This window comes from Trachypithecus francoisi, unplaced genomic scaffold (assembly GCF_009764315.1).
Source record: "Trachypithecus francoisi isolate TF-2019V2 unplaced genomic scaffold, Tfra_2.0 Lachesis_group8, whole genome shotgun sequence".
NCBI lineage: Eukaryota > Metazoa > Chordata > Mammalia > Primates > Cercopithecidae > Trachypithecus > Trachypithecus francoisi.
The window spans coordinates 6,147,247-6,170,395 of record NW_022681473.1 but is presented as its reverse complement, the minus strand read 5'-3'; the positions used below and the strand labels follow the sequence as shown (position 1 = coordinate 6,170,395).

At 53.1% G+C, this 23,149-nt stretch overlaps 1 protein-coding gene across 2 annotated transcripts in view; it reads left to right on the top strand.

Moving 5' to 3' along the window:
- The window catches only part of LRP5 (LDL receptor related protein 5), a 142,520-nt gene that overhangs the window by 9,306 nt on the left and 110,065 nt on the right, over window positions 1-23,149 (top strand). Inside the window, exon 1 of one of the 2 annotated variants that reach the window (XM_033204153.1) lies at window positions 3,111-3,416. The exons of the other annotated variant lie outside the window; for it this stretch is intronic. Within the exon in view, the coding sequence (XP_033060044.1) occupies window positions 3,290-3,416 (127 nt within the window). The 5' untranslated portion in view covers window positions 3,111-3,289. Of the gene's footprint in view, window positions 1-3,110; window positions 3,417-23,149 lie in introns of those variants that run through there. 2 annotated transcript variants of the gene reach the window in all.

The following is a 23,149-nucleotide window of genomic DNA, read 5'->3' as shown; positions in this document are numbered from 1 at the left end:
AGCCCAGGTGCTGGGTGCCTTCCAGGCTCTGGCCACCTTGAGTTCTGCTCCAGGAAGGAGCAGGTTATCTCCTCTAGGGGACCTGAAGCTTAACGTCCTCATTGTACGAGGTACAATGAGCAAGACATATTTTGGGGCTTGCTTCTGTGGGTAAAGACCATTTCTCCAAACTTTCCCCCAGAGCGAACTTGCTTCCCAAAAGGAGTCTGGATCTGGGTGCTGTCCTGGCCTCCTCCTCACTTCAGCTGGAGCCTCTGAGCTGACGTCCATGCCTCTTCCTTCTCAGCACTGTAGACACAGGCCCCAGCTCTGTCCCTTGCCCAGTGGAAGGCCTGTCCCCTGCCCTTCCCTCCACTCAGACCCCCTGGGCTCTGAGGCTTCACCTGCAGGCCCTGCAGTGCCTATTCAGTGAAAGGCCAGATTCAGAGCCGATGACGTCAGCTTTTACTTGGTCTCCTTGCTTTCTGGAACCTCCCATTTGCGCATTTATCTTATGCTCTGGTCAGATTAATTTTTCTCCAAGTAGTTTTCATCATGTCCTTCCATTTCTCAGACAGTTGTGCCCATTCTCCAGCATCTGAAGTTGGAACTTTTTGGCCTGGCAAGCCATGCTGCCTTGAGCAGGCCTGCCCATCTCCTGCCCCTGTTGTGGGCACTTCTCTTGCCAGATCCGTCTGGAACCTTCCATGGTCCACCCAGCCTGGGAGGGCCTTGAGGACAGGTGCTGTCTTCATCTGGGCCCTTCTGCCTCTAGTGTGATGTCTGGTAGATGATCAGTAACTGTTCTGAGGCCGCCCAAGGCCTCATCTGTCCAGGGGGCAGATCTTTCCCATCCTTACCTTCTCTGGCTTGAATTCTGCTAGAGCATGAGCTCCCTCTGCCATCCCCAAATCTAGCCTAGGTTGTGGAACACCTGTCTGGCTATGTGACAGAAAGCTTCTGGGCCAAGTGTGAGGACCCCCATGCTCCTACAGTAAGAGCCCATATTTCTGGGGTGTGGGAAACCCAGTGCACCCCAAAGGGACTTGACTGTGAAGTCCCGGGTCCACGTGGTGCCCACCAGCCTCCTATGGCCCGGACTCCTTGAGATGCCACAGCAGGAGCTTGGGCATTTGCAGCCTTCACTTGGCATTCTTACCATTTTCAGAAAACTTTATATAAACATTTTTAATCCTGCAAAAAAGGAATTATGGAATAATGTTTATATTAACAAGTTTTGGTGGTTTTGATTTATTTATTTATTGAGATGGAGTCTCGCTCTGTCTCCCAGGCTTGAGTGCAGTAGCATAATCTCGGCTCACTGGACCCTCTGCCTCCTGGGTTCAAGAGATTCTCCTGTCTCAGCTTCCCGAGTAGCTGGAATTACAGGCACCCGCCACCATGCCCAGCTAATTTTTGTATTTTTAGTGGAGATAGAGTTTCACCATGTTGGCCAGGCTGGTCTTGAACTCCTGGCTCAGGTGATCCACCTGCCTCAGCCTCCCAAAGTGCTGGGATTGCAGACATGAGCCACCATGCCTGGCTTGGTGATTTTTTTTTTTTTTTTTTTGAGACGGAGTCTCGCTCTGTCGCCCAGGCTGGAGTGCGGTGGCTGGATCTCAATTCACTGCAAGCTCTGCCTCCCGGGTTGTTTACGCCATTCTCCTGCCTCAGTCTCCTGAGTAGCTGGGACTACAGGCGCCCGCCACCTCGCCCGGCTAGCTGTTTGTATTTTTTAGTAGAGACGGGGTTTCACCGGGTTAGCTGGGATGGTCTCGATCTCCTGACCTCGTGATCCGCCCATCTCGGCCTCCTAAAGTGCTGGGATTACAGGCTTGAGCCACCGCGCCCGGCTGGCTTGGTGATTTTTAAATTTATTTTGAGATAGAGTCTCACTCTGTTTCCCAGGCTGGAGTGCAGTGGTGCCATCACAGCCTACTGCAGCCTCTACCTCCCCTGGGTTCATAGGGTTCTCCCGCCTCAGCCTCCTGAGTAGCTGGTACTACAGGCACCCACCACCATGCCCAGGTAATTTTTTTAAAAACTTTTTTTTCATAGAAATGGGGTCCCTCCATGCTCCCCAGGCTCATTTGGAACTCCTGGGCTCAAGTGATTCTCAGGCTTCCCAAAGTGCTGGGATTATAGGCGTGAGCCACCGTGCCTGGCTACTTTGGTACTTTTGAGTGAAAACTTAGAGTAGGTGACTGAGTGATATTTTTAATGCGTTCTCAAGGATTTGAACACGAAGAGAGTGTCACCCTCCCAGGTTGTACCCGTGGGAGTTTGTGCACTTGTGACCTGGTCACTGCTCAGGGGGCCCAGGGAGTTTGCTGCAGTGCTGGAGAACTCCTGGGCCTGGACTGTGCCTCCCTGCAGCCACCTGCTCCCTTGGGACACTCATTCATTTGCTGTGGCCACTGCCACCCACAATCCTTGCCTCGTAGACTCCACTGCAGCTCTGGTCACAAAGAGTGAGTGGTCAGGGACTCCTGACCTGCCATGCGGGGTACCGTGGGCTTGTGGTGGCTTTGGTGCCATCCGCTGCGTCTGCCTCTTAGAGCACGGAGTTCTCCCTCTCAGGAGGGCTGAGCTGCTGGAGCTCTAGTCCTGCTACCGAGCAGCCCCCAAGTGCAGCGTTACCTGTCCCTGTGGAGCAGGTGACTACCTGGCTGCAGGCAGAACAGCAGACCGTGACTCCGGTAGTAGTCGGTGACAGCATATCACCCTGTGGGACAGACCCCCGGGACTTAGTGGGGTGGGATAGTGAGAGCTGCGTCCACAGGGGAGGCTCAGAGACTGTGTGCCCAGTGTGGTCCTGTGTGCTGACCCAGCTGGGCTCTGCCCTGTATGGTCCCCAGGGTGCCTGGCATATGCCCCGATGGCCTGGGGCAGAGCTCCAGAGAGCCACAGCTGGCCAAGGGCTCATGGATTCTCACCCGCCCCCAGCACCTCAGGAGAAACCTGGACAGCGAACAGCTTGAGGTGTGCAAAGGATGGCTCACAATGGGAGGGAGGGACAATGGGCACTTTCCATCTCTTTGGCCACCAGTTGTAATTAAAAAAAAAAAAATTTCCATCTGCTTTGCAGTTTTATCCTCGGAAGGAAATGACATTCATTAAGCAACAGCCCCTTTTGCTCATCGGCCAGCCGTGCTCGCCGGCAGAGCAGAAGCTGGTGGGATTCCGCCTGCTCCACACCGGGAGATGCCACTTGGCTTCTCAGTATCGAAGGCCCTTCTTGGACCCAGTACACCTTCATGGCCCTGCGGGCTGTGGGTCCCCGGGTTGGGCATGACTGCCTTGGAGGGTGATGAGAGATCTCCTCCAGGATCCATGCAGGTCTGGCGTGCCACTGGGTGCTAGGTGCTGGACTCCGGTCGGCCTGCTTGCTCTGCTTTTCTTGGGGGGTCGAAGGAGCCCTGCTCAGAGACCACCAGGTAAGCTCTGGGGGTCCCTCTGGGCTCCTGTGCCCTGCACAGCCCGATTCTGACCACAGACCTCCTCCGTCAGGGTAGACTGCAGCCCAGGGCGTGATACCACCACGCCCGTCACTCCCTACCCCTTGGTACCTGACCAAGGCCCCTCTGGGTACTTACCCGGTGATCTGATCTCACCACGGTCAGGCATCAGGGCCTCTCCCGGAGGGCTGGGGTCCAACGGGATGATGTGTTTTAGGTGGGAAACAGGTTCAGAGATGTCCCCAGCCTCACTGGCTGTTGTTGGCAGAGCAGGATGAAAGGCACATGGGAATGCAGAATTGGGTCATGCCCTGACCCCTGTAATCCGTGAGGCCCTTGAGCAAGAGGGATGCGCTCAGTCACGGTGCCCCCCATGCGCTCAGTTGAAATGTCCCCTCTTTTTTTTTTTTTTTTTTTTGAGACGGAGTCTCGCTCTGTCACCCAGGCTGGAGTGCAGTGGCCAGACCTCAGCTCACTGCAAGCTCCGCCTCCTGGGTTCACGCCATTCTCCTGCCTCAGCCTCCCGAGTAGCTGGGACTACAGGCGCCGCCACCTCGCCCGGCTAGTTTTTTGTATTTTTTTAGTAGAGACGGGGTTTCACTGTGTTAGCCAGGATGGTCTCGATCTCCTGACCTCGTGATCCGCCCGTCTCGGCCTCCCAAAGTGCTGGGATTACAGGCTTGAGCCACCGCGCCCGGCCGAAATGTCCCCTCTTGCTTTGTGTTGGTGTAAAGAGGATGGTTGGGTCCTGTTCTGTGCTTGGCTGCCCGTGGTACTTAAGGCCAGCTTGGTCACCAAGGCATGCTGGAAGGTCACTGCAGGTGGCACAGGTGACTTGGGTGTGCTGGGCAGCGGCCACTATGCAGCGCTGGCCTCCAAGCAGAAGCTGCTGTTTCGGAGACCTGAGGTGTTCCCAGCCTCCTTCCCTTACCCCGAGGTTTGCTGGGGTAGCTGAGGGGGCCGCAGCGAGCTGCAGGGTCGGGGCCCTGGGGGTTGCGCATCTCCGAAGCCTCCAGAGAAGCCCATGCAGGCCCGCCTTACCCGTTGCCACCTGACCTGCTGTTCTGTCCCACTTCTAGCTCTGCGGTCTTGGACAAGCATGTTAACTGCTCCAGGGCTCAGTTTCCCCATCTGTAATAGGGAGTGATCTTTATGCTCCCACAGGCTTATCCTGAGGCTGCAGAGGCGGTGTTGGAAAGTACCTAGCTCAGGGCCTGGCTCAGCGACGGTTAGCTGTTAGGGTTACCATTGCATCACAATTGCTGCTCCATGGTGAGGACCCCCCAGGGACTGTGGACTTGCTCAGCTTGGCTGAAAGGCTGCTTGGCTGAAACCGTCTCGGCTCTGCATAGCGTGGCCTGTGGGTTGCGCTCTTGACGGTGTGGAGCCTGTTCAGTCAGTACCGAGCATTGCCTAGCCGGCCTCGGCATTTATTTTGTAGCTGGAGCCCTGGTGGGATGGGGTTGGGTGGGCTCTGGCGGTCTGGGGGAACAGGTGCAGGTGCCCCTCCCCTGGGGGCCTCTGCTTTATCAGAAGTATGGCTGGGGGCTGACCATCTGTTTGAAGGTGTCGCCAGAGCAGTCCCCGCCTCTCCTTTTCAGAGGACATTGTTGAGGGGACCCTGCCTTCTACGTCTGGGCTGACTGCTTCCTCTGTGGGGGGCTCCTCCTGGCTGACCAAGCAGCCCTTTCTGGCCCCCTGCATCAGCGCCTCCCCAGTCAGCTTCACTGTGGAAGGCAGGGCCAGCCTGGGCACCAGGTTCTTCCCCTTCTGCCTGAGATCCCTGCCCGCCTGGCTTCCCTCGCCCTGGTCATGGACGGTCAGTGCCTGTGCCCCGCTCTGCCGACCAGGCCCTATGCATAGTTGGCACTCCGTGGTTACTGAGAGATATGCTCTCCAGTCTGTGGGCCAGACGGGGCCTCTGAAGTGGAGGGCGGGGGGCACCCTGTCGCTACAGCCTGCTGTGGCTCTCCATCGCCTCTGGGATGACAGCAGACCCCGCGAAGCCTTGAGCTCCTGGCCCTCCAGCTGTGAGCCCAGGTGGGATGACCTGGCCGCACGAGTGTTAGGCCTGGCGGTGTAAGAGACACGTGTCTCCACACCGGAGCCCTTGCAGCACATGGGAAGCCTGCAAAGTCCTCCTGGTAGGGGAGGGTCCCCGGGGAGGCATGGAGTCTCACTCCTAGGTTGCTGTGTGGCTTCAGCGCTCTGTACATCCATGCTCCTGTCCTGCAGATGTCAACACCCAGTTGAGGAGAACGTGGACTTTGCTCAGTGTTGTGCAGGGATGGTGGGGCCAGGCTGGAGCCCACGTGTCCTACCCTCGCCCTGGCCAAGGTGGGGGTTATCTGCCCTGGCCGAGCTGTGCTGCCCATCCCTGCCTGCCCCAGCAGGTGGGGGCCTGGGGTGGGATCCCACCATGAGCAGGAGAGGCTTGTTGACTCGCTGGCCTCCCAGGCTCCCCCTCCAAAGCCAAGTCCTCTCCAGCACAGTTCTTGCTCCCTGACAAAGGGCAGTGTGGGTACTGGGCGGAAGCGAGCCCCTCTTGGTTCCATTTCCTCATCGTCCTGGACACAGAGGGCTTGTCCTGGAGCACAGGACCGGGATTGTGCTGAGGTCCTGCGAGGCCACAGTCCTGAGGGGACCCAATGAAGACCGGGGGGGACAAGTATCCCTCCGGGTATGGGGAAGGTCACCCCAGCGCTTCTGCGGATCTGACCCACTGGCTCCTGTGCTTGACCCTTTTTGCAAAGATATCCAGGGGTCTTTCCGTTGCCCCCACTTAGGCAGCATGAAAACAATTTAACTCTTGGCTGAAAGACCCTGGGAGTTGATCTCCCCTGTCACTGATCACCGAAGTGTGACTTTGCATTGGTTTCTTGGTCCCCTTGTGCCCAGTCTCCCCATCTGTAAAATGGGGTGACAGTAGTTCCACCTCCCGGGAGGACTGAGTGAAGTCAGGAACCGGAAGCAGCTCCCACACGAGACTCAGAAAGTGTGACAGACATGGAGGGTACGGACCCATGAAGCTAGGCCCAGCGCCTTCGGAAAAAGCGGGAGCTTCCCTCCAGGTTTTCCCCGGACGGAATCTGTTTCATCCTGGGCACCTGCCTGCAGAGCCTCTCGCACACTGTCAGTCCACAATGAATGCTTGGTGGAAGAGTTCACCCAGGGCCTGCAAAACCATAGTGCTCAGCTTCTCTAAGTGCCTGTTCACTTCCAGACCCGACACTTCAACTGGATTCCAAGGCGATCAGAGCTGATCGTCAACACTGGGCTTTGCAGGTAGCTCCCAAAACCACATGCATATTTACAACTAAGAAGGACCAGTTCCTCAAAGAAGGTTAGCCTCTGAGATGCATCAAGAGACCAGGAGGCAAGGGGTTAAAGGCACACGGTGGCATTCCCCAAATCGGTCCAGTTCCCTGGCATGGGACGATGTCCTGGAGCCCGCGGTGGCGGCTTTTGTTTGGCTGCTGATGGTGGCCTTTGGGCCTTGGCGTCCACGTTGCTGCAATTTTCCAGGAACAGTAGATCATTTGAAAGCAGAGCTGCCACATTTTGCTCAAGAAAGGGATTTTGTAGAGTGATGATAAATTTGGCCCGTCTTTATTATTATTATTTTTTCAACACTTAAGGAAAATAAAAGCTGGTACAAAGGTGTGTTTGTTTCTGAAATGTGTTTCCTTCCCCAGATGTTCTTTTCTGCCAATTCCAAAATGCATTCTGAGCTCAGTCCTCCAGTTTCCTCTCTATGGGGAAGAACAATGAGATCTTTGTAACCACACAGGGGAAACGGCCGCTTCCCTCTGCAGTGGGCGTGGGGGAGGGGCCAGGACGTCCCACCTCCTCCCACCTCGATGGAAACCACGAGTCTGTGCCAGCCCAGCCGACTGGCGGGGGTTTGGCAGCCTCCTTTCCCATGGTGGTCATTTGCAGGGTCAAGGCTCCGGGGCACCACAGTCTGCACCTCTGTCCCCTGGATCCTTGAGTTTGCCCTGTGGCCTTGCAGTGAATGTTTCCATCTTCATGGCATTTATGGACTCTGGGACTTGGTGCTGTCTTCATTACCTGGAGTTGAACTCGCCCTTTTCCTTTTCTGCCTGCCTTTCTTGCATCAAATGCTGTTCCCCACCCAAAGGGTAGCCCAGTCTGCAGGACGTGGTGCAGGGGTAGCCCAGTCTGCAGGACGTGGTGCAGGGGTAGACAGTCTGCAGGGCGTGGTGCAGGGGTAGACAGTCTGCAGGGCGTGGTGCAGGGGTAGACAGTCTGCAGGGCGTGGTGCAGGGGTAGACAGTCTGCAGGGCGTGGTGCAGGGGTAGACAGTCTGCAGGGCGTGGTGCAGGGGTAGACAGTCTGCAGGGCGTGGTGCAGGGGTAGACAGTCTGCAGGACGTGGTGCAGGGGTAGCCCAGTCTGCAGGGTGTGGTGCAGGGGTAGACAGTCTGCAGGGCGTGGTGTGGGGTAGAGTTGGTGTCTTCCTGAGAGTCCAGCAGGGCACAGACCTCCCTTGGCTGCTCCGTCTGTCGCTTTGTGACTTGACTTGAGACTGCATGGGTGGGGTACCTGAGGGATCCGTGAGCCCCCCCTTCCCACACTTGTGGGTGCATACACAACACATGCACAGTACTTTAGAAGTACCACCTTAGTTGGATTTGAAGGACAGCCAAGAGACCTGTATAAAGTTTGTAGTTAGGGTCGTTTCGATACTGGCCTGAATTAAGAGCTTTCTGTGGGGTATGTGTTTAATGAAAATCCTTATTTTTAAATAAATGTATCCTGCTTTAGAACACCCATGATATAAAATCTAGACTTCATAGATAAAAATAGCTAACATTTGTTGTGTATCACAGTGTGCCAGGCGGGCTCTAAGAGATGTTTGATTTCTTTAATCCTTCCAGCTGCCCTGTGGGCCGGGGGCCATCCCTCCCCTCGTTTTATAGACGAAGAAACTGAGGCTGGGAGAGGTCAATTAACTTGCTCAGTTTCATGCAGGCAAAACTAGGAATTGGCAGACAGTGGTTCCAGTGCCTGCCTCTTAATTGCTACTTCAATTACAAGTGTTTTCTTCCATCAATAAAAGAAATCAGCGAGTAGCCTCCCATGGGTTTCAGTAAGTGCAAGCCCTCCTTGTCATCCCAGACCTCAGCCTGCCCATTTAATGGGTGAGGACACTGAGGCCTGGAGGGGACGGTGACTTCAGAGCCACTCTCCTGGGCTCTGCCATTCCTCTTGCCTCCCATATGAACCTGAGTGGCCACATGACCCTGGGAGAGAGCTACTCAACTGTCCCAAGGAGAGGGTGATGACTGCTGACCTCATACCGGCCATCAGCCCCCCACTGACTGATACCCCTGAGTCAGTCTTCACCCTGGGACTGTTTCTCTCACCATTTGCCATGGCCTTGGGCCACTTCCGGGGGCTTGGCAAGGCAGGAGGTGTGGAACCAAGATGGTATGTAATCAGAATGCTATATTTTGTTGAAAATAAGAATGTTAGTGACGGGCTGGTTTCTGGCAGGTCAAACTGGGACTCTGAAATACATATTTTTCTCTGCTCTGCCCTAAACCTTCTAATTAGTGAAAACGCACATTTGCAGACATCAATCAAATGTCCTATTCCCTAGCAGCTTGTCCTGGGATCACTGAGCTGGTCACATTCCACAGTTGCTAACTCAGGGCTTGCAGAGTGTGTGTGCACGTGTGTGTGCATGCGTGTGTTGGTGACAGAGACACATGCCTTCTGGGGAGCCCTGGTGGCCTGTTTCCTTCCCTCCCAGGCCCCTGAGCTTCTGCTCCCCACCCCGCCCCCAGCCCCTTGTCAGCGTGTGCACGGCCACTGCAATGAGATACAGACGTTCGCCCAATTAAAACACAGTTAGTAGAGGATACATAGCTTTTGGGAAAAGGTGCTTTCTCTCAGGAGGGCCTCTGCTGGGCAGTATTCCGTAGCTAGACCCCAGCTCTGGCCAACAATGGACTCCATTAACAGCCTGGGTTTTGGAACAGGTGATTGACTTCTGGTAACTGGCTCTGGTGCACGGATGTTCCCTCCTCTTGCTGGAATCTCTGCCCAACCCAGACAGTGCTTGTGAACCAGCCCTGGTGGGTTCCATGGGATTCTGGGTCTGGGAGGCGAGGATTTGCCTGGGGTCATTCTTGTTTTGCACGGCACTAGCCATGCTGGCTGCATGAAGCCGTATCACAGAGACCCGTGGGTCCTTTATGTCTGATCATTTGTCATTTGTATCTGGGGTGGTTAGTTGCAAACAATTCCACAGTAGCCAAATCAAGAAAGTCACTGGTTCTCACAGGAGCGCAATTGGTGTGGGGCGAGCCCGGGGGTGTGGCCCAGGCAAGCCCTTCACCCGGTGCGCATTAGCCTTCTTCCCCGGGAATGGGGGGAGGCGTTCTGGGCCCAGGGAGGGGACCATGCAGAGCTGGGGATCTCCATCGGTCCAGGATTCAGGGCGCCTCCGACCATTCCCTGCCCAGCGCCTCCTCTTCAGTTTTACTTTGGTGTTTTCCATTTCACTTCTGCCTCTAGGCCAGTGTTTTTCAAAATATGTTTCCTGAGTGGAAACAAAAAAATGTTCTGTGATCAGGTGCAGCTGGGAAATCCTAGGGGAGAGAAAGTGAACTAGGCTTCCTCACTGCAGGACTTCTCAGAGCCTTTAAGATGGTAATTATGCTCCAGGCCTTGTCCCCCTCTACCTAGGCATCCTTTACTGGTTGGGAAGAGAGGGCAGGTTAGGGTGAGTCCAGGTAAGCGGAGTTGTGGCTAAGCTGACGCCTGACGTCACCAACACTGTTCTGTCACCTTGCTTTGGTTGTGGCTAAGCTGACGCCTGATGTCACCAACACTGTTCTGTCACCTTGCCTTGGTTGTGGCTAAGCTGACGCCTGACGTCACCAACACTGTTCTGTCACCTTGCCTTGGTTGTGGCTAAGCTGACGCCTGACGTCACCAACACTGTTCTGTCACCTTGCCTTGGTTGTGGCTAAGCTGACGCCTGACGTCACCAACACTGTTCTGTCACCTTGCCTTGGTTGTGGCTAAGCTGACGCCTGACGTCACCAACACTGTTCTGTCACCTTGCCTTGGTTGTGGCTAAGCTGACGCCTGACGTCACCAACACTGTTCTGTCACCTTGCCTTGGTTGTGGCTAAGCTGACGCCTGACGTCACCAACACTGTTCTGTCACCTTGCCTTGGTTGTGGCTAAGCTGACGCCTGACGTCACCAACACTGTTCTGTCACCTTGCTTCGGTGTGGCTTCTTCACAGGTGTCACATCTGGGCCGTTTGGAGGGACCTAGCAAGCCTTTTGCTTATCTCCCAGGACTTTCCAGAGTAGCCAAGCAGAGCCTTGGGCCAGTTCCCTTGTGGGGCCAGGCCCTGCCCGGGAGCACAGGCAGGAGGACAGCTGCCTCCCCGCCTGACCCGGGGCCTTGGTGTCAGGGCCATCGCCCCTAGCTCTGCGGTGGAGCGGCAGGGACCTGCCTGGCCCGTCTCTCTGTTGAGTGAAGACCAGGAGGCACCTGTTCTGTTCTGTGTGCTCAGAGGTGTCTGAAACCAGCTACCTCGTTTTCTTTTTGTCTGTTGCAAGCGATTTCTTATTTCCTGCTCCACCCCCAAACGTGCCCTCTGTGTTTCCTGTTCACCTGCTTCCCTGACCTTTGAAATGTGGTCCCCGCTTGGGAAACTTGCCTGGACCTCAGTTAATTATGGTTTTCCTTCGGGCTGTGTGTGTGTGTGTGTTTTTGAGTGTGCAAATGTGTGCGTTAGGATTAGAGAGAATTCAGTGGGGGGCCAGGGGCCAACAGGATTGGGGGTGGCTGAGCTGAGAGGCCAAGGGCAGGTTCGAGGTTGCATTGGGAGCCCAAGCTGGTGAGTGTGAGGTGGGCAGATGTGAGGTATGTGTGGGGAGTGGGGATGCTGTCTGGGTGACTGGGCTGGGAGAGGGCAGGTGGGGGCCAAGCTGGAAGAAGTGGTGTTATTCTGCAGCACCTGATGTACATAGACCTTGTGGGTGCAGCTCCAGGCTTTCTCTCTCCCCACCCGACCCTGAAGGCCCCACTGTCCCGCCTTCTGCAGCCAGCCTTCCTTTTGTCTGCCCCTGAGCTCCTCCGCTCTTGTGGTCGTAAGAAAAGCTTTTTATAATCCAAGTTGGTTTGGGAAGAGGCAAACTGTCCTTTCCCAACAGTCATATGCCAACCCTGGCCACATCTATTCTGGATTTGAAGCAAAAGATGGTATTTATTCATTATTGTCATGCAAATGTCAGTAGCTTACTCGCTGTTGGTGGAGACAGCACCTGGAATGGGAGGGATGGTCCATTGCCAGCATTGGAGGTGCTCGACCCGAGCACCCCGGCCTTGCTCTGCAGACAGCCCTGCTCTGCACCAGGGCCTTCTCTGCACCAGGTTCCACCGGGTGGCATCAGCCATGCCTGCCCTGAGGAGGTGAGGTGCGGGCTCTCTCCAGTGAAGGTGCAGAGGCAGGGTGAGCTGGCGGGCTCACGGAGGACGTGGGCTTCACCTGGATCCCGGAGGCCAGGTCACATTCAACCAAGTATTCATCAGCTGGGTGTGGAGACCAGGGAGGGTTTTTAGGGGGTGGGAATGGCTAGAGGCAAGGAGGTGGTCAAGGTGGGGTATACTGGAGACTTGGTCTACTCTTGTGGGGTGGGATTCATGTAGAGAGAGCCCTTGGGGGCTGAGGCCAAGCTGTGGGGTAGATGGGAGAGACCTCCTGGCTTAGCAGGCCCTTGGGTAGATGGATGGACAGATGGAGGGATGTTGGGGGAATTGGTGGGATATAGATAGTTGAGCCAAGGTGGAAATGGGGGAGCAGCGCTATTCCTGGGGTGCTTGAAGATGTCAGCAAGTATCCCACTCCAGCTTGAGTTTGCAGAGCTTCCTATAAAAGGCAGAACATGTGCTTGGTTAAAGGAAACCCAAGATTTTATTATTATTGTAAATGTCAAGTCCCTCATTTTGAATCTTTAGACAACTGCAGAATTGTGTCACCGACTTGGATAAAAGCCCAAGGAAAAACATGAAATTGTGTTGCCAAAATTGCGGTCGTCATAGCTGCATGAGGGTTTAAGTGGCCCCCTCCACCCCAGTAGGAGAGACGCGTAGATGTTGAACGCGCTGTGAGCTGCGTGCAGAGGATTGAAACGTGGGTGTGGGGAAGGCCCTACAAGGAACTGTCTACATAAAAGCGAGTCTGGGTGTTTCCTGTTTCTTCTACCTTAAGAAATTTCCACGAGAAGCTAAGGTATGATTTTGCCAAGAATGTCGTTAATGGCCCAGCAGTGAATATTTTCAGCCACTTGTAGACACCTGAACTTTTTTCTTGGCAAACAGGTATATGCTACTTGGACTTGGAGAGACTGAAGTTTGCTGTGCTCAGAGTGGAGAAGACCAGCCCACTTGTACTTTTGACAGTTATACAGATTTCTCCCTGGTCCCCATCATTTTAGCCAGATCAGTGCTTTTTCAAACATTTCCTCTTGAAGGGGAGAAGGGGACATTCTGGCTCAGGGATGGAGAGGCTTCCAGGCAGCCTTAAGCATTGTCCCTGCCCCGCCCTAAGTATCTTTGAAGTTTTGTGTTTTATCATAAAGTCTGTGAGAATGTCGCAGACTCTGTTATAGTCATGCTAGTTTTATTTTTTTAAATATGGTTTGAATTTTATCTAAAGTACGTGCATTATATCTGAGAACGAATGTGCAAGGCCTGTATGCAAAACATAATACAACTTTACAGAAGGACATTAGAGAGGACTGCAGTAAATGTTCACGGATAGGAAGACAGGAGGTGGAGATGGCAGTTGCCCCCGATTCAGTGCAGGGCCGGGCAGTGCGCTGTCCTCCCTATTCTTTCCTCCCGCCACACTGCGCAAATGTTGGTGCCTGGCATTTAAAGAAGCAGGCCAGGGGCGGTGACTCACACCTATAATCCCAGCACTTTGGGAGGCCAAGGCGGGTGGATCACTTGAGGTCAGGAGTTCAAGACCAGCCTGGCCAACATGGTGAAACCCTGTCTCTACTAAAAATACAAAAATTAACCGGGCATGGTAGCGGGCGCCTGTAATCCCAGCTACTTGAGAAGCTGAGGCGGGAGAATCCCTTGGACCCGGGAGGGAGAGATTGCAGTGAGCCTGGATCATGCCACTGCACTCCAGCCTGGGCAACAGAGTAAGACTCCATCTCAAATACATACATACATACATACCAAATAAAGAAGCAGAGTGTCGAGGGGGTTGCTATGTAGAAGTGTCGGGGGTGACTGGCACCCAGCATCCGGAAGCAGGGTGGGGTAGGGTGCAGAGGTGACTGACAGCAGAGACTACTGGAGCAGATGGGAAGCTGGTTATGGAGCCAATGAGTAAATTGATTGAGCAAATAAGTAAATGTATGGACAGTAACACAAGCCAGGCTTTGCACTTTGGAGAAAGTGCTTACAAACGTGGACTAGACAGTACCCAGACACTGTCTGGCTGAGACTGTGGGTACTGCCACACACACCTGCACAGAAATAGAGAAATAGTCACAGATGCATGTGTGTATAAAAGTGTAGTAGGCTGGGCACGGTGGCTTGTGCCTATAATCCCAGCACTTTGGGAGGCCGAGGTGGGTGGATCACTTGAGGTTAGGAGTTTGAGACCAGCCTGTCTAACAAGGCAAAACTCCATCTCTACTAAACATACAGAAATTAGCCAGTTGTGGGGGCACACGCCTGTAATCCCAGCTACCTGGGAGGCTGAGGATCACTTGAACCTGGAAGGTGGAGGTTGCAGTGAGTCGAGATTGCACCATTTTACTCCAGCCTGGGTGACAGAGTGAGACTGTGTCTGAAAAAATAAAATAAAAATAAAATAAAATAAAAGTGTGAGTATACATACCCACGTACAGTTGGTTCTTGTTATTCTTGCAAGTTATGTTCTGTAAAGTCACTGTGAACCCTGAATTATTGAATACTGAACCATTTCTCCTAGGGCTAGACCCCTGTGAGCCTCAGGTCACAGCGTTTTTGCCAACGGATCGCTATGTGACCTTGTCTTTTTTTTTTTTTTTTTTTTTTTTAAGACTTGCTGTGTGACCCCAGGCTGGAATGCAGTGTTATAATCATGGGTCACTGCAGCCTTGACCTGGGCTCAGGCCATTTTCCTACCTCAGCCTCCCGAGTAGCTGGGACCACAGGCATGCACCACCACGCCTGTCTGATTTAAAAAAATATACAGATGAGGTCTTGCCATGTTGCCCAGGCTGGACTCAAACTCCTGACCTCAAGTGATCCTCCTACCTCGGCCTCCCAAAGTGTTGGGATTACAGGCATGAGCCATCGCACTCAGCCTGTAACCTTGTGTTACGTGTATTTCTGTTTAAAGACACCTTAGGCTGAGTGCAGTGGCTCACGCCTGTAATCCCAGTACTTTGGGAGGCTGAGGTGGGAGGATCACTTGAGCCCAGGAGGTTGAGGCTGCAGTGAGCCAAGGTCACACCACTGGACTCTAAAGCCTGGGTGGCAGAGTGAGACCCTGTCTCTAAAAAGCACCTTATTTACCGTATATTGTTGATTCATTAACAGTGAATTCATGGCCAACTACGCTGTAGCTCATACCTGAATAAAGCCTCTAACGCATATTCTTTTTGTAAGGCATGGGGCAGCCTCATGCACCTAGGAGCACTACACGGCACTTCAGCATATGTACAGGGGACATTTTACACAGCAAAATTGCCCACAAAAAGCACAGTGATGTGCAAAGCATGGCACCAGTGAGACCGAGGGAAGGACACTTGCTTACATCTCGACAGCCGGAGCAAGAAGATGGGGCGTTGTGGCCTTGGTTGACCTCAGTTTGGAACATGTGGTGGTGACTCAGTTTTTTCACACTCTGCAAGTCTGTGAATGATTGCAGAAGTACTGTGAGGTTTGATTTGGGGGCTATAAATAAATGTTAGCGAGTAGGCGAGCTCAAGTATGGAATCTGGGAAGGAGGACTGTACATGTATTTCCTACCTCCTTCAGCAGAGAGGCCTAGAAGCAGTGACCCCAAGTAGCAGTGAGCACACCAGCACCCAGGTCTGGGTTTCTGAATACCATTCTCCACCCAAAGGAGCCAGAGCTTGTCCACGAAGAAGCTGGTTCTGGGGCTCGGGCAAGGAAAGGTACAAGCTGAGCGTACGGCATCTTCTTATGTAAGAAAGCAAAGAAGTTCTGGAGGACTGGTGGGGACCTCTAGGATACAGGAGCTAGCTTAGAGGGGCGCTCACTGTCCAAGTCTAGGAATATTTGAACATCAAAATGTTTTGTATATGCCTTAGCGACCAACCCACATTTAAAACAAACTCCTGAATGAGGGCTGTAACTGTAGTTCCAAGTCATTCGTTTTTGTAGCTTATAATAGCCTATAATGTTACTATACTATACGTTTGCATTTACCCTTTTTAAAAAATATATTTTATTTTTTGAGACGGAGTTTTGCTTTTGTCACCCAGGCTGGAGTGCAGTGGGGCAATCTCAGCTCACTGCAACGTCTGCTTCCTGGTTTCAAGCTATTTTCCTGCCTCAGCCTCCCAAGAAGCTGGGATTACAGTTATGTGCCACCATGTCTGGCTAATTTTTGTATTTTTAGAAGAGACAGGATTTCACCGTGTTGGCCAGGCTGGTCTCGAACTCCTGACCTCAGGTGATCCACCTGCCTTGGCCTCCCAAAGTGCTGGGATTACAGTCGTGAGCCGCTGCGCCCGAGCTGCATTTACCTGTTTTTAGTTGTGGTAAAATACATATAGCACTTATCACTGTAACTATCTGTAAGTGTGAAGTTCAGTGGTATTAAGAACATTCATGTTGCTGGTAACCACTGCCACCATCCATCTCCCACCACAATTTAATAAATGATTGAAACCAGACTTTCTTGACCACAAACAATAGCGCAGCAGCAACATCATAGATTTCTCTGTTCTGCTGGCTGAGCTGTGGCATCCTTCCTTTTTTATATTGTGAAAACTGTAAATAAAATGCCAGAAAAACGCCAGCATTGATCTTTGTGGAACTTGGGGAGCTGATTGTCTAATGTGTCGGGGGTATAACAGGCCCGGGCAGCCCCGGGATTTCTGAAGGAGACGAATCGGGAGGGCCTTGCTCCCCCGGGCATCAGGGCAGATTGCAAAGCCTTGTTTTCCGCACGTCATGCCGATGCGGGGTGGACAGTTAGACCAAGAGGAGCCTGGAAGCAGACCCAGGCGTGCCTGGAGCTTTGGCGTCTGGCAGAACTCCCGTCCCTCGGGTTGGGGTGTGAGGAGGTGTGCAGGGTAGTAGCGTGAATCACCGCTTTGAGGAGCTGACGCTAGAAGGTGCCCAGAGCTGTGTTAGATGTCAGAGAAGTTGTTTGTGAGGCACTGTGAGTAGAATTAAGTAATTTGAGTGCATAATTGCATCTTCGGGTCAGGCCTGGGCATGCTCAGCATTCACCAAGTCATGTTTGTTTTTCGATGCTCCAGCCCTTCCTCCTCCAGGAAGCCTGCCCAGTCTACCAACAGCCAGGTCTACCCACAGTCAGCTCTTCCTCATCTTAGAAGCCTGCCCACTCTAACCGCAGCCAGTTCTTCCCCTGTCTAGGAAGCCTGCCTGGTCTACCCACAGCCAGGTCTTCCTCCTCCAAGAAGCCTGCCTGGTCCACCCACAGCCAGGTGTACCCATAGTCAGCTCTTCCTCCTCTCGGAAGCCTGCCCACTCCACCCACAGCCAGATCTTCCCTGTCTAGGAAGCCTCCCTACTCTACCTACAGCCAGGTCTTCTTCCTCCAGGAACCCTGCCTGGGCCACTGCAGTCAGCTTATCCATCCCCAGGCTCCAGGCATTACCTGTCCATGCATTCGTCCTGCCTTTTCTTCTTGGGTGGTTTTGTGTGTGCGAGCGTGCATGTGTGTATATATATATCCTGCCCAACTAGCCTGTGGGCTCCTTGACTCTGGAGTCCTGATGTCTTCTGTTTCTCGGTCTCTCCCATCGTGCTGGCACTGGACGCAGGATCAGTCCTGACTGATTAATCTCTAGCTTATGTCCAGGCTGCAGCTTGCTCCGATGAGCAGTTGGAGGCCCAGTGTAATGCTTGGTGAATATAAATAAGGCATGGACTGAAAATGTTGCTTATTTTGGTACAGTAGCAAAGGATTGGGTTACCTTGAATTGAGTCTTGTTTGGTGTAACCATGTAAATAAACAGTGTAAAATATAGGCTATTGGAATGGAAGCCCAGACATCTGTTACAAATTCTATATATAAATATTGGATATGCTTACATGGGTTAAAATGAGATTGCTGGCACTTGGGTTTTCAAACTCCTGATTCTGCTCTGGTGGGGACTGATCACGGGTCCTGGTACTCAAGGCAGGAGGGGCCACAAGCTGGCCTTTCTCTGACACTGACTTGCCAGAAGTGGGCGTTCCTGGGAGTGGCAGACATGCACCCACTAGAGATAGACCTGAATCACCCCATCACATTCTCCTAATAGTGCCAAGAACCCACAGCAGAGTGCAGGGTATACTGAGTTTGTGCTGAGCAGGGCTTCCTGAATCCGGGGTTTGAAGAAGGTGTTCTACACCCAATTAAACCAACTGGGAATCCAGGCAAAAGAAGATGCTCCCGAGGGAAGCCAGCCTGCTCAGTGTGCATGCTGCCTTTTAAACAAATTATCTGCATTTCCATTGGGATGAAGTTCACATAACAACAGTACTCATTGGATTTTTTGTTTTGTTTTTTTTTTGAGACGGAGTCTCACTCTGTTGCCCAGCCTGGAGTGTAGTGGTGGGATGTTGGCTCACTGCAACCTCCGCCGCCTGGGTTCAAGCGATTCTCCTGCCTCAGCCTCCGGAGTAGCTGGGATTGCAGGCATGTGCCACCACGTCTGGCTAATTTTTGTATTTTTAGTAGAGACGGGGTTTCACCGTGTTGCCCAGGCTGCTCTCAAACTCCTGACCTCAGATGATCTGCCTGCCTCAGCCTCCCGAAGTGCTGGCATTACAGGTATAAGACACTGCGCTGGGCCTTTTTTTTTTTTTTTTTTTTTGAGACGGAGTCTCACTCTGTCGCTGGGGCTGGAGTGCAGTGGCCGGATCTCAGCTCACTGCAAGCTCCACCTCCCGGATTTACGCCATTCTCCTGCCTCAGCCTCCCGAGTAGCTGGGACTACAGGCGCCCACCACCTCGCCTGGCTAGTTTTTTGTATTTTTTAGTAGAGACGGGGTTTCACCGTGTTAGCCAGGATGTTCTCGATCTCCTGACCTCGTGATCCGCCCGTCTCGGCCTCCCAAAGTGCTGGGATTACAGGCTTGAGCCACCGCGCCTGGCCTGTTTTTGTTTTTTTTTGAGACAGAGTCTCCTTCTGTCACACAGGCTGGAGTGCAGTGGCGCAATCTCAGCTCACCCTAACCTCCGCTTCCCAGGTTCAAGTGGTTCTCCTGCCTCTGTCTCTCAAGTAGCTGGGATTACAGGGATGTACCTGCCACCACGCCTGGCTAATTTTTTTTTTTTTGAAACAGACTTGTGATCTGTCACCCAGGCTGGAGTGCAGTGGTGCAATCTCAGCTCACTGCAACCTCTGTTTCCTGGGTTCAAGGGATTCTCTTGCCTTAGCCTCCAGAGTAGCTGGGATTACAGGTGCCGTCCACCATGCCCAGCTAATTTTTGTATTTTTATTAGAGATGGGGTTTCACCGTGTTGGCCAGGCTGATCTCAAACTCCTGACCTCGTGATCCGCCCACCTCGGCCTCCCGAAGTGCTGGGATTACAGGCGTGAGCCACTGTGCCTGGTCATAATATTCCTTTTTATGCATCATTCCTTTTTATGGCCTCTCTCACCTCCGTCAGGTGGTGAATAGACTACGTTTCATTTATGCTTTCATCAGTTATGGACATTTGAACTGTTTCCATGTTTGGCTATGTGAACACTGCTGTTAACATGTGTGTACCTGTATGTGTACATACATGAGTAGAGGGGTTCAGTTCTTTTGGGTATATACGTAGGAGTGGAATTACTGGTCATAGGATCATTCTATGTGTAACTTTTTGAGGGACTACCAGGCTGTTTTCCACAGCAGCCAGAGGTGTCTTTAAAAGCAATTGTCAGCTGGGCTTGGTGGCTCACACCTGTAATCCCAGCACTTTGGCAGGCCAAGGCGGGTGGATCATCTGAGGTCAGGAGTTCGAGACTAGCCTGGCCAACATGGCAAAATCCTGTCTCTACTAAAAATACAAAATTAGCTGGGCACAGTGGTGCGTGCCTGTAATCCCAGCTACTCAGGAGGCTGAGACGGGAGAATCGCTTGAAACTGGGAGGCCGAGGTTGCAATGAGCTGAGATTGCGCCATCACACTCCAGCCTGGGCGACAAGAGTGAAACTCCGTCTCAAAATAAAAATAAAACTAAAAGGAATGATCACTTCCTGCTTCATGAATGAGGAAACTGAGGCTCTGGGAGATGGGAAATCCTGCCCGGAATCTCACAGCTGGAGGCCAGGCGGGGCTTTGAATCCAGGCACCTGAGTCTGAGTCAATGGTGTGTGCTTTGTGTTGGAGCTGGCCGGGGGCTGGATGAGGGCAACATTTAATTAGTGAAAACCACTACCCCCTCCCGGCTGTTACCTCTTGAGCACTTTTCTATTTAGCATCCTGTTTAAGCCTCACACTCTCTGATGTGGAGGTGCAGTAATTATCCCCATTTCACAGGCAGGATGTTGAGGTCGGAGGGGTTGAGGGATTCTCATGGGTCAGGTCTCAGCCAGGCTTGCTAACCCTGGAGTCTGCCGTCTGCTCTGAAGCGGTCACTGTGAGCTGGAGAGCTGACCTGGCCCTTTTGCCCTTGTAATGTATGGTCCTGGAAAAAATATTTGCACAAATAGCTTCATGGGAGCATACATGGAATTTGGAATTTAAAAATACATGAAAAAGTATGTATTTACCAGTATTACCAATATATTAGCCAGAGACTCATCTCCCTAATGAGGCCACCTTTCCTTTTTCAATCTTCATCTCCGCTGGCACTTTCTCATAACTGTCATTCATTCTAGTAGAAATCATCGTTCACGGTTATACTGTGTGTGTGGTTTTTGGTTTTGACATGTCAAACATTTTTGATGTTACCGCAGTCATTTTCTTACTACTTTAATTGGTGCCACCTTTCCACGGAGACAATAGTCTAGTTACCCCTGCTGCTGGAGATCATTCAGTTTTTTTTTTTTTTTTTTGCTGTTACAAATAAGGCCTCAGCAAATATTGTGACTAAGACTTTTTCCTTCTTTCTGGTGTTTCTTGGGACAGACTCCTGCGGGGCGATCCCTGGGGAGAGGGCGTAATTATTTTCTGTTCATGATGCAACAGTTCCCACCGTGTTTTCTGAAAGCTTTGTTTTGCAGTCTGAGCTGGCAGATGACTTTCTGTTTTTCGTGGTGATCTGGTGGGTCCTGGGGTGTGATGGTGGCCGGGCGGGCTGCTTCAGCCGTCCCCCACCCACACACAGAACTGAGGCCCCAAGGTGCAGCCTCAGGTGTCTGCTGCAGCCTGTGCATCCGTCATCGCCCCAGGTCTGTTGCCCTCCTTTCTCCTTCTCGAATTACACTGCCCAGAGCTCAGGCTAGAGGTCAGCAGGTCATCACTGGATGGAATGACCTGGAGCAAGCCGAGGCACCTTTCTGATGGTATCTGGGGGCTGTGTAGTTGTGACCCCTGATCTGCAGGGGGCTGTGAAATGAGAGACCTTGGCCACATGGGCACATCATGTGGTGGGAAGGAGCCCAGAGGACCAGCACCTGCCACGACCCCCCCCCCACTCTGCTCCAGTGTGCTCCCACCCCAGGACCTTTGCCCAGGACTGCTGGCTCCTTTTCTTCCAGCAAGGCCTGCTCTGACTGTCTCATGTAGGATGCAACTGCCCGACCCACTTCACCCTGCACCGTTGCCCTGATCCACAGCATTTATGATGTAACATTACTAAGGTGTCCTTATTGGCTATGTTTATTGCTTGTTTATTACCACCCACAGGAATATGGAGCCATTCAGGCCCGTGTCTTGGGTGCCTGGGTGGGCCAGCTGGTGCTGGGCACTCGCCTGCCGGAGGAGTGAGTGCCCGTGGCCAGCCAGCCCCTCCTGCTGCCTGGGCTGCATCTGTTCCTTAGTGTGCTGCTTTTACAGGCTTCTGAACTGTCCTCTTAGCTTTTTTTTTTTTTTTTTCTTTTAAGCTTTAAAAGAAGTTTTTGTAGAGATGCGGTCTTGCTATGTTGCCCAGGCTGGTCTTGAACTCCTGGCCTGAGATGATCCTCTCTCCTCGGCAAGTGCTGGGACTATAGGTGTGAGCTACCGAGCCAGCCCTTCTACTCTGCTGCTCTGCTCTTCTCTCTCCCTCCCATCGGGTTCTGCTGCTGCCATGTTCTCCACCCTCCCCACCAAAGGCTGGGTTTTCTTTCTTTGGGTTTCTTACCCCTTTGGAGAAGAGGGGGCTGTAGGGCCTTGGCGTGGGGCCCCTCAGTGAGAGGATGCCCCCATCACCCAGAGCTCCACAGGCCCTGGTGGGCAGGAGGGGGAGCAGAAGAGGAGGTGCCATCTCTGCCTTCTGGGGAAGGGCAGGGGGCCACCCACACAGAGCCCTCCTACTTGCTGTGGACCCTGGGGCCACTGCCAGGTCCTTCCAAAGGAAAGCCAGCTCCCCAGGTGGTGGGAGAGTGATGTGGGTTCCTCTTAAACTTAGGAATTGACTGTGTGGTTGTTTCTAAGTGTCTTAGAAGCCAGAGCGGCTCCTGGAAGGAGCCTGCCTGCCACGACGGGCCTCACCCTGGCTGTGCCCACAGATGTCCCCGGGGCCTGCCGCTGCTGCCCGGCTCTCCTGGCCTCCCCCAGTGTGGGTTGGGAAAAGCACAGGAAATTAAAAAACACCCCCATCTCTGGCCTTTGAAGAATGCACCTGAACAGCCGAGAGTGTAAACTGTGGTGAAATGTGGTCTTTCCAGTTTGGGGAGAAGCAGGGCAGAGCTAGGGCTTTTGTACCCAGGGTTTCCAAGAGCTCCTGCCTCCCTCCTCTGGGCTGGCCAGGGCTCCCCGCTGGGACCTCCAGCTGTGGTAGACAAGGGTTTACTGGGCTGCTGGGCACTGTGGACTGCCCCTAAGGGCAGGTACGCCTGCCTTTACCCGAGTTCCCCTCCTGCCTGGAAGACACAGCCCATGGGAGGCCTCTTGTCTGTGGGATCCTCCAGCATCAGACACACTGGGGCCAGTGTCTGCCTGGTGAGGTACAGGCCTGGCAGGCCCGGTCCCCCACCTACTTGAATACCCGCGGTGGTGGGGGCTCGCTGCCTTCCGAGACAGTCTGTGTCATTGTTGTCCAAGGAAGCTGATTTACAGTAGAAAGTTCCGTGTCTAGTCCCACTCTGTGCCTGTGTTAGCAGGGGACTCTCCGGCCGGAGCTGGGTCCACCCTGGTAGGGGGACTTCATGGGGCCTGGGCGACAGCACTGTGTGTATGTGTTTGTGTGTCTGGGTGTGTGTGTGTCTGAGGAGGTGGACCAGTTTCTCAAAAGGCCTGTGACCCCAAGAACCGTGGAATTTCAGCCTGGGCGGATCCACCTTCATTGGTGAGTGGGGACAAGCTGGGGGCCCTTGCCACAGGGGCAGCCAGGGCATGGGGCACAGTTGACCTCATTCGCAAAATGGGAGT